Raw genomic sequence first — 10932 nt, forward strand, 5'->3', positions numbered from 1 at the left:
GCCTCAGTTTTACCATAAGAGCTGGGGGCTGCTCAAGCGGCCTGCGGTTCTGGGACTCCCTGATATGAACATCTGCTGGGTGGTGGGGACACGAGGGAAACAGCCTCCCTTGGGTAACTTTGGGTCCCTTCTTAGCTCCCGGGACACCGGATCCCCCCCAACTCCGATTCTGGTCCCAGGGGGGATTTCAGCTCAGCTTGTAGCAACGATGATGACCATTTGCCAGGTACTTTGATGTGCTGGGTGTTGTGCACAGTCTTACCTCTTTCGTTCATTCATTCAACAAACCTGCAGTGGAGGTTGTATTGTTGCACCCACTTTATAGATACGAAACTGAGGCTGATATAAAATAATGGGGCCAAGGCCAGAATCGAGTGGTGTCTTACTCCAACCACTCCCCATTGGCCCCCCTCCCTGGAGTACAGTGGAGAGGCCCAGGGCATAGGTAGCACAGGCCACCTCTGTAAGTTTGGTGCACACACAGCAGAGTCCCAACCTTGATGATGACCTAACAAGGCCGGGCACGGTGCCTGGCACAGCTCACACACTTAAGTCATTTTGTACAGCATTTGGTAGTTCATCAAAGTATTGTCAAACCTGTTATCCCACTTGCTCCTCCGTACAAACCTGCGGGGGCAGTTATCCTACCTTACAGCTGGGCCCAGACAGCACCCAGCTACTGAGAGGCGGGTCAGGCACTGCCCCAGGCCTGCCTGAGTTGGAGTCGCCCAGTGCCCGCCCACAGATGAGCCCTGGCCCATTTCCACGCCCAAACATACATGGCGCGCGTGGAACGTCCCACTCACGGCAACTTCTCATCCAACTTTATTGGGAAGACAGCGAGCTTAGGGGTGGGCCAGGTCTGGGGCGGGGTTGGAGGTGAGAATGTTGTCACTTTCAAGTGACTTTCGGGACTGCCCAAGATGCTGGCAGGGTGGGTGGGCAGGAAGACTTGGGGTTTCGAGGTCTCAGAAGGCATCAGAGGCTGGAGTTGGTTTGGCCTCAGAGGCTGAATCCCAGAACCCAGTGAACTTGCCCTTAAACGTGCTCCAGTAGTCTTTCAGGGAACTGAAGCTATCGGTCATCCAGCCCCTGGGGGTTAAATCAGTGAGGGGAAGTGATGGAGGTAGGGGTGAGAGCTCATCTGAAGGCAGTGGGGGCCCCCATCAGATCCCCACTGCCTCTCCTCCAACCCTCTAATCTCACCCAGCAACGCCCCTGAGACCGCAGATGGGGACGCTCTCAGCTGCCACTCCAGGCAGAAGAGATGCTGAAGGGGGTGACAGGAGCCTAGTCTGTCCAGGCTGGGGCAGCCCTTTGGGCCAGCCTGGGTCTGAAGCGAGCTGGAGAGGAGAGGCGCGGCAGGCCACCATTCTGTTCTAGGGCTGTCATTCTGTTCTAGGCAAATGATGCCCGCAAGGGTTGCACAGCCCAGTGGCTCTGAGTGCGGTGGCGCAGTGGGAAGTGGTCTGTCATTTGGAAAATCATCAGAGGGCAGCCCGGTGGCTCAGCGCTTTAGCGCCGCCTTCGGCCCAGGGCGTGATCCTGGAGACCCGGGATCGAGTCCGTGTTGTTGCATGGAGCCTGCTTCTCCCTCTGCCTGTGTCTCTGCCTCTCTCTCTGTGTGTCTCTCATGAATAAATAAATAAATAAATAAATAAATAAATAAATAAATAAATAAATAAAATCTTTAAAAAAGAAAAAGAAAAGAAAATCATCAGAGGATGAATTAGCTGTGCGACCTGGGGCAAGTCATTTAACCTCTCTGAGCCTCGATTTTCTCATCTGCAAAATGGCAAAAATAACACCCACTCCGCAGCCAGTTCTGAGGACCATGAGGGTCTGTGACTGCCTCAGCTAGGTAAACGCTGGTGACTCCCCCCCCACCCAGGGTGGCCTGGACGTGGGGGCGGGAGCTTGGGAGAAGAGAGGACTAGAAGGCAAGGCAGGGTGGGAGAGGAACGATGGACATCTGCTCACACCGGCCCCAGGGCTTGGCACAGGCTGAAACACACACACACACACACACACACACACACACACACACACACAAACACACCAGCTGAAACTGGGTTGGATGGAGCTTCTCAACCCACCTCCAGCAGTAAAGGAAGATGGAAGCAAGAGCCAACATGGCCTTCCTCAGAGCTGGGCAGGGTGCTGCAGGAGCAAGGAGGCCCAGGGAGGGAGGAGGGGCAGGAGGGGGTAGGAGGGTGCCCTGGCTTTTGCCCTCTCCTGCTGGCAGCGAGAGCCCTGGAGGGACCCCGGGGCGGAGCGTGGAGGCTCAGAGAGGGGCAGGGCCCCCTGGGGCGGGGGCAGGGGGTCCGGGGAGCCGGCCCTGGTGCGGAGAGGTGAGGGCATACCTGGCCCGCTGCGCCACCTGGGACTCCTGCACGCTGGTCAGCGTGTCCTGGGCCGTCTTGGTGGCGTGCTGCATGTAACCCTGCATAAGGCCCAGGAGGGAGGGGTCCTCTTCCTCCAGGGCTCCTGTCGGGAGAGCAGGGCCGAGTGGGTGGATCTGCCTCTGGGGAGCCCTTGGCTCTGCCCTGCCACCCCCAGGGGCCCGGGATCCTCAAGCCATTCCCAAGGGTCCCCCCCGCCCCGCCCCGTCCCTAGCCCTGTCCCCACGAGCTGCTTACGGGCGGAGGCCAGGAGCGCCAGGAGGGCAGCGACGAGGAGGACCCGGGGCTGCATGGCACCTCTGTTCCTGCGGGGAAGGGCCTTGTGAGGGCCACCCTGACCCCTGCCCCTCTGCCTCCGGACCCTCCCTGGGGAAGTGGCGTGGCCCCTCCACTGGGTCCTGAGCTGGGTCGGGCCAGAGGAGCAAGGGCCTGCTGCCAGCGAATGTGGGAGACGCAGGGCTTTCAGGCGGGGCCGGGGCAGAGCCAGGCTGGGGACAGAGCAGAAAACCCACCAGATGGGGGATCGAGACCCCCTCAGGCCCCCCCCACCAGGTTCTGGCCTAGTTCCTGCCACTGACACGTGGGGGGACTTGGGGTAGCCCTCTGGCCTTGTCCAGGCCTCAGTTTGCCTGGCCGGGGTGGGACTGGGATCTAAGGCTCCTTCCAGTCCTACACACGCAGGATGAGGGGCAAGTGTGCCCTCGGAGCGGCGGGTGCCAGCGGGGCCACGACATTGTAGCTTTCTCCCGGGAGCCTCGCTTCCCCCCAGCGTGCAAACTGCAAGTGGGGGCCGCTCCCCCAGCCCTGAGGCTTCCTGTGCTCCAGCGAGCTCTCCCCCAGACTGTGCTGGCAGTCAGGCAGGGACCCCTCTGCCCCTGCTCCCCCCCCCCCGCCTCCTCCTCCCTGGGGGCATTACCTGGAGCAGCTGCCTCTTGGGATGAATGGAGCAGGCAGGCAAGAGGCTTCTGACCTGTTTTATATGGTCTCCAGGACAGCGGGCACAGAGGGCTCAGTGAGCTGGACAAAGGTCACCTGCTGACCAGTCTAGATCCTGGCCTGAGGCAGGGTGCCCAGATGCAGCCAGGCCTGCTGGGAGAGTTGGGAAATCTGTGAGCACCACGGTGCCCACGCTGCTCTCCTGCTGCCCTGCAGGCCAGGGGGGTGCTCAGGGACTGGGGAAACCCCACTTATCCCAAGCGGCCTGGCTCCCCAGGGAGAGGCCGGTGATAGAGGGGAGATTAGGGGACAAGCGGCCCCATCTCAGCACTTCATGCTTGGTTTTCAGATCCCTCCCCACCCCCACACCCTGGGAAAGGCCTGCAGGGAGTGGGGGCTGGGCAGAGAAGGGGATGGGCTTCTCAGGCTCCCCAACAAAGAACTCAGCATGGGCTAGGGACTTGTCTAGAGTGAAGTCGCAGAAGACCTGTGGGCAGGGGCTTGTGTGGGGTTTACACACTTGAGTCCTACTCGCAGCTTCCCCAGGAGCCTCCCCAGGCTGAGCCCAGAGCAGGGGTTGGTGGGAGAACAGAAAACACTACTCTGAGCCCAAGGCCTTTGTCCTCCCCTCCCCCCTAACCCCCATCCCACCTCCTACCCCCACCACCCCTTGCCCTCTGGACCCACTGATAACACTCCCTGCGGCTCAAGGCTGGGGCCTTGCATGAACTAGGACAGCCGGGATCCATTTCCAGCGCTGAGCCCCTCTCACTTTGGGCCTTGGTTTCCAAAACTTGAAACCTCAGCCCTCATCGCCCCCTGGCTGGCCCGGGAGCTGAAAGAAAGCAGGCTGGTCAGTCCGGTGGAGAGAGGGTGCAGGGGAGCTCTGTGGGGGGCTGTCCAGGAGAGGCCTCAGTCCTCTCTCGGTGTGAAGTGTCCCGGGACCCACACTGGGAGCCGTAGCCTGGAGAGCAGGATTGGAGAGGCTAAGACTTGGGAGCCAAGGAATCCTGGCTTTAAATGCTGCCTTTGACACTGACTCCTATGACCCACCTGACATCTCAGAGCCTCAGTTTTTCCTCCCTTAGAAAAGGGAAAAGAACGCCGATAAGCAAGAGTTGTGGTGCAGAGTAAGTGAAATGTGTACAAAGCAACTGGTTCATGGAAGGGGCTGGATCAACCTCTTTCTTCTTCCCAAACACCTTGTCCATCCCTAGACAGCACAGTCTGAAGGCAGGAGGAGCCTCCAATGTAGAAATAGGGCTTTTGGCAGGCAACCAACTTCGCAGGAAGAAGCGACTAACCCAACAATATGAAATCGAGGGCCTGGGAAAGTGGCCTGGCTCCACCCTCAAAATTCTTTATTGTTGGCTGAGACTTGAAGTTTCTCCATCAGAAATTCATTCCTTTGATTTAAGTCTTGTGTTCTGTTAAGATGCAAATAGATTCCTGGGAAGTTGATACTAAGAACCCCATTTTGTAGGTAACTAATTTAAGGCTCAAGGGGGTAGAGATGCACCCAAGTACACATAGCCTATCACCCGTAGAGCTGGGAACAAGAATCCTGGTCTTCAAATACCTACACGGGTACCAAACCAAACAGCTTAGAGAGATGAGACCCTCGGGGATTTATCAGCCACCCGTACCTCCTCTTGAGCAGACTTTGGTGACGGGGTGGGAGGAAGCTGATTAGGTCACTGAAAAATCTGAGCACTGCGGAGGGTAGAGAGCAACAGGGCCCGGGGCCGTTCTCCTGTTCTGGCCTGTCCCTCAGCCCCAGAGGTGAAGGCCACAGTGGGAATCCAGATTCCAGGGGGGCTGGAGTACAAAGTCCTCGACCCCGGGGCCCGCTAGAACGAGCTGGCTGGATCTCTTGGCCCTGGACCCTCCAACTCCCTTGGCCTGTGTGTGGAGGTCCTGGAGGAACCTGTCCTCTCTCTCCTTTGTAGCAATGGGCCCCCTGAGGCCAGAGAGGTCAGAAGATGGGGGCAGAGAGACCCAGAACGGTGGTGCTGAGCCGGGTAGAGAACCCAGGTGTGCGAGCCCATGCAGCAAGGACGTGGCCTGCCATGAATCCTGGGCTATTTCTCTTTCAAAGGGTTCGGCGCATTTGAGGGTCTCTGGGGGTCGCGGGAGGGGCTGTCTTGGAAGGGGCCCTCTCAGTGGCCAGCCTAAGCTGCCTGGCCCTCCGTATTGACTCTCTCCTTCCCACATTGGCTCCTCTGGAATGAGGAGACTGCTCTGGGCCTGGGCCAAGACCGGATCTAAAGAGTAACCAGCAGTGAGTGGGGAGGGTGGGAGGAGGCTTGACCAGCGGAGGCCGAAAATGATCCCCTGGGGTTGGGGAGGCTCTCTCAGCTTACTTGTGTCTGCGTGAGGCTTAGCACCCAAACCCCTGTGACCCATGCCCCTGCCAGTCGGCTGGACTGGGAGCCCCGATTCAGCCCAGCCAGTCAGAGGACCTGGAGAAGCCAGCGTCTGCGCCCAAAGAGAGCCAGAGGCCCAGCTGGACGCAGAGTCTCCTACTTCCATCGGCAGCTCGAACACTCTGAGACTGGGCACTCATTCTTCCCCGCTCCCAGCACAAATCCATTCACAGGTTGTACAAAACATGCGCACTGACTTTGGGAAATAAATGCATTCATTAGTAGCACCCGCCCACGACACGTCAGGACACAGCACACCCCCCTCATGGCTGTGGCTGCTCACATAGGCCTATACCAGTCCATCCCAGTCCCTCAGCCGCGTGCCCTAGCTTTGTGCCCACACACAGCTGGCTTATTTGCACACTTATGTGAATCTGTACACATCATGGCAGATGCTCTCAGACACCCTCAGACAGGTGCAGACACTCCCATTGTGTGTACACCCCGCAAGTGAGACAGGACCTGTCACATGCTGGTGGTACTTGCTGTCAGACTGTGAGTCCAAGAGGTCAAACTGTAGCTGAGGTGTCCTTGGTGACTCATTGCTCTTTTCATCTCTGGCCCCCGGGGAAGGGATGGGGTCACTTAGCACTGACCTTCGTACTCACCCCAGGCTGGACTGGACCCAACTCAGGGCTAGGAGCAGGCGTCATGGCCAGTGTTGCAGGGACGTAAGGCTATCAGGGCTGGGATGTGGCTAGTGCTTGATGAGCACCTACTGTGCGTCAGGCATTGCTCCCAGCACGACATGGGTGGTCTCACTGAATCCTCACAGCCCAGGAGGCAGGTATCATTCTATGCCTCACTGAGGCAGCCGGGGCTCAGGGAGATTGGGAGCTCTGCCCTGAAGTCACATGGCCAGTAGGTAGGGAGCCCAGACACAATCCCAGGGAGTCCGGCTCCAGAATCTGTGCCCTCACCAGCTACTAGGAGATGGGAAGAGCCGCTCCATGAAGATGCAGCTCCCTGACACTGGAGGTGACCGTAGGTGACGTGGGGACTGCAGGGTGCAAGCAGCAGCAGGCCTTTTAGCTGTCCTCAATCCCATGAGACATCCAGCCACTGCTGGAATATGAAACACGGAGGCCTGATGAATCAGGCTTAACGCACGTGGGCTGACCCGTAAGGGCAGGTGCCAGGAGCCCAGCTACGCGCCAGGCCCAGTGCAGTAGGACGGGATTCGTCTGGTAGTCAGTGCGGGGGCTCTGGTCCAGCAGAGGGACCCATGCTGACCAGGCTGCGTTCTCTTCTTGGTGGGCAGCTTTCTGTGACTGTGTGTACGAGCTCATTTGTAGAGAAGGTGAGAAATCCTGTAGAAGACCTCCTGGCCCCCGCCCACATCCCCCAGGGAGATGTCCCCCAAGAGGCTCAGGTCCTGCGATTCAGCATAGGCTGACTGCTCCTGCCCAGGGTGTGGCCGGGCTGGGGGCAGGAATCAGGCCCCAGGCCAGCGGTTCTCCCTGAGTTGTGCCCCTCCCTCCCTGGGAGCCCCAGAGGGCTGGCCTGACCCTGCCAACTCTCACTGGAGGGGTGAGCATTTTACTGGACCTCCTGCCATGGTCCAAGTCAGGAAAGCACTATTATTATTAACAACAGCAACTACTTGGTAGTGCTTTCTCTGCACCAGGCATTATGCTATTCATGCCACGAGCAATATCTCATTTACATAAGCTCAGCAACCCCATGTTTCAAAGGAGACACTGAGGCTCCAAGTGAGGCCAAGCTGAATCACAAGGCCCAGGTGACACAGCTTGGCAGTGGTGGGACAGGAAGCCCACTTACAATACAGGACCCTGCCCACTCCACCAATCTGCCCAACGGCTTGCAAGAGCCCCTGCTTCCTGGGCACACTTTGACAGAGCTCTGGATTTCAGCTTGTCATCCCTGATGGTGGCCCTAGGTGTCCCAGTCCATGGTCTGGTGCTCTGAGACAGAGTCTGCATGGGGGATGGAGTGAGAGGAGGGCTCTCTTCCCTGGGGCAGACACAGGAGATGTGAACTTTGCCCCCCACCCCAATCTGGCTCAGACCCAGAATTGCCAGCAGGGCCTCTGGGGCATTAGTCCCTAGCTCAGGGTTTCCCTAGGCCTCCTTTCTCCCACAGCTCCTGGCTCCCCACCCTCCCTTCCATACAGGGTGGGGCATACACACAGAACAGCTTCTTCTGACTGCTGCCACGTTGTCCTGGGTCACGAAAGTCCAAGAGGCCTCCTGGGAATGTGTCACCTTCCAACGTGGAGTCACATTGGGGAAAGAGGCAGGAAGGCAGCCTGGGATGGGGTTTATATGTCTGGCTGGCTCTGAGATTGAGTCAGTTCTGACAGCAGCACAGGTTCTGGCTCTCTGGTCCCATCTGATTCCAGAAAGATCCAGTGCAGCGCGAGGCTTCTCCAGCCCAGTGAGAAGCCCAGGATGTTCCTGAAGGCTGTGGTTCTGACCCTGTCCCTGGTGGCCATCACCGGTGAGTAGAAGCTGGCTTTGGAAGGGGCCTTTGGGCAGACTCCATGTGCTCCATGTGCGGGCAGGGTGAGAGTCCAGAGCTCAGGCAAGAGGAAGGTTCCAAATGCCTTCATCCCGCAGCTGGATGCAGAAGGCTGCTGCCCACTTGCCACTCGGTTCATAGGAGGGCTGGCCTCTTCAGGATGCTCTGCCCACTGGCACTGGTGCCAACCCTTTTATATGCCCCTGTGACTTTCAACTAGGTAAGCAGAGGGGGAGATGGGTGGTGGGGTTTGCCCACCATCAGCCAGTCTGCAGCTCAGGGTCAATGCAGAGTGGCCAGGAAGGAGGTAAGTCCTCATGAATCACTCTCTGTTTCTGCCTAGGTGCCCGGGCTGAGGTCAGTGCCGACCAGGTGGCCACTGTAGTGTGGGACTACTTCAGTCAGCTGAGCAACAATGCCAAGGAAGCTGTGGAACATCTCCAGCAGTCTGAGCTCACCCAGCAGCTCAAGTAAGAGTGGCACAACTTGGGTGGTGGGGCTTCTTAAAGACCACGCAGTGCCTTGGTGAGGGCCGAGCTCAGAGGCAGGAGACCCGATCTTAGAGTACCTATTGCCCTGCCACTAACTCACCCAGTGACCCTGACCTCTCCAGATCTGAGATCTACATTTGCACTCGAGGGGTTGGACTAATAATCCCTAAGGAATTTTCCTGCTTGAAATTTCCAGAGTGTGACCAAGGGCCACATCTCAGCATTGAGAGTCATAGAAAAAGGGAGGGAGAGAAATTCATGGGAGCATTCCAGAAGGGTGGGCCCCTGTGAAATCATGGGGAGGCAAGTGGGGATATTTGGGCAGCCTCTGAGGGTGGGCAAGTGCAGGGAAACCAGTATTTTGAATCCCCGAAAGACTGGAAGAGGTCCAGAGCATAACGCTGTATTAATGAATGTGATCTATGTCACTGCACACTTGAGCTGGGATGGACTTTGACGTCTGCCCTTTTTACTTTGGGGGGGTGGGGTGGGGCAGAAAGCAAACTACTGGAGGTGGGTAGTGACTCAGAGTCAGGGGACAGTCAGAGATACAAGGTAATAACTTAGTCTATTACATCCACTCTCCCAAACTGTGATCTACCCGTGAACTCAGTACCCCCGAACACTCACCTGTCTCAGGCAGGTGTGTAGGAGGTGAGCCCCGCACAAGGGACAAGGTCCCGACCTGTGATGCCAAGGGTAACGGGGGGCCCCCTTGTGTCCTTCCCCTGCAGTGCCCTCTTCCAGGACAAGATGGGGCAAGTGAACACCTACACCGATAACCTGCAGAAGAAGCTCGTGCCCTTTGCCACGGAGCTGCACGAACGCCTGAGCAAAGACTCGGAGAAGCTGAAGGAAGAGATTCAGAAGGAACTGGAGGAGCTGCGGGCCCGGCTGCTGCCCCACGCCAGCGAGGTGAGCCAGAAGATCGGGGACAACATGCGCGAGCTGCAGCAGCGCTTCGGGCCGTACGCGGAGGAGCTGCGCACCCAGGTCAACACCCACGCGGAGCAGCTGCGCAACCAACTGACATCGCACGCGCAGCGCATGCAGAGCGCGCTGCGCCAGAACGTGGACGACCTGCACTCCTCCCTGACCCCCTTCGCCGATGAGCTAAAGGCCAAGATCGACCAGAACGTGGAGGAGCTCAAGGGGCACCTCACTCCCTACACCGACGAGCTCAAGGTCAAGATCGACCAGAACGTGGAGGAGCTGCGCCGCAGCCTGGCGCCCTACGCGCAGGATGTCCAGGAGAAGCTCAACCACCAGCTCGAGGGGCTGGCCTTCCAGATGAAGAAGAACGCCGAGGAGCTCAAGGCCAAGATCTCAGCCAACGCCGAAGAGCTGCGGCAGAGGCTGGCGCCCGTGGCTGAGGACGTGCGTGGCAAGCTGAAGGACAACACCGCGGGGCTGCACAAGTCTCTGGCCGAGCTGAGCAGCCGCCTGGACCAGCAGGTGGAGGAGTTCCGCCGCAACGTGGGGCCCTACGGCGAGACCTTCAACAAAGCCCTGCTGCAGCAGGTAGAGGAGCTTAGGCAGAAGCTGGGCCCCTATGCGGGGGATATGGAAGACCACCTGAGCTTCCTGGAGAAGGATCTGAGGGACAAGGTCAACTCTTTTTTCAGCACCCTCCAGGAGAAAGAGAGCCAGGACACGCCTGTGGCCCTCCCCAAGCAGGAGCAGGAGCAGAGCGCCGTCCCTTTAGAGAGCTGAGCTGTCCATGGTGCTCACGGCCTACCATGGACACCTGCCCGGCCCGGCCACCTGTCTGTCTGTCTGCCCCAAGGCAGTTCTGGCACAAGCTTGAGGACGTATGTCCGGTGGAAAATGAGACTACCTCTCACTACTCAATAAAGCTGCTAAGAAACTAGTCCAGTGTGGTTGCGAGGGGACTTCTCACTCGGTGCACTCGAGGGGGTGCAAAACCACTGCTCAGCAAAGCTTAGCAGGTGCAGGGGGGATACTTGAAGGGACACCAGGGCTGGGGAGATGAGATTGCAGGAGGGCCGAGGGCAGGGTGTGCTGATGGGGGTCTAGAGGGTGCTCTAAGGGAGGTGGAAAAAGATGTCACGTGTTACCCAAAGACAAAAGACGCAGCCCAGTTACACTCACTCAGCCCACAAACGTTTATCAAATGCCCTCAGCGTGCACGTCACTGTTGTAGGCAGCGGGCAATGAGCCAAAGAGCTCTTGTGG

At 58.3% G+C, this 10932-nt stretch overlaps 2 protein-coding genes across 2 annotated transcripts; one reads left to right on the top strand and one right to left on the bottom strand.

Annotated features, from left to right (window-relative positions):
- Positions 1 to 807: 807 nt before the first annotated feature.
- Positions 808 to 3508, bottom strand: APOC3 (apolipoprotein C3). The gene is made up of 4 exons (XM_025465417.3): positions 3319 to 3508; positions 2640 to 2707; positions 2364 to 2487; positions 808 to 1092 (listed from the first exon to the last, which is right to left on the bottom strand). Exons 2-4 carry the CDS (start codon positions 2692 to 2694, stop codon positions 969 to 971), a joined length of 303 nt encoding a protein of 100 aa, XP_025321202.1. The 5' UTR covers positions 2695 to 2707; positions 3319 to 3508; the 3' UTR covers positions 808 to 968.
- Positions 3509 to 8054: 4546 nt separating this feature from the next.
- On the top strand, positions 8055 to 10606 carry APOA4 (apolipoprotein A4). Its single transcript, XM_025465416.3, has 3 exons — positions 8055 to 8224; positions 8589 to 8715; positions 9471 to 10606. The coding sequence occupies exons 1-3, from the start codon at positions 8176 to 8178 to the stop codon at positions 10447 to 10449; spliced, it is 1155 nt and encodes a 384-aa protein (XP_025321201.1). The 5' UTR covers positions 8055 to 8175; the 3' UTR covers positions 10450 to 10606.
- The last annotated feature ends 326 nt before the right edge of the window (positions 10607 to 10932 follow it).

The sequence above is a fragment of the Canis lupus genome, chromosome 5 (genome assembly GCF_003254725.2).
Source record: "Canis lupus dingo isolate Sandy chromosome 5, ASM325472v2, whole genome shotgun sequence".
In the NCBI taxonomy this organism is placed as follows: Eukaryota; Metazoa; Chordata; class Mammalia; order Carnivora; family Canidae; genus Canis; species Canis lupus.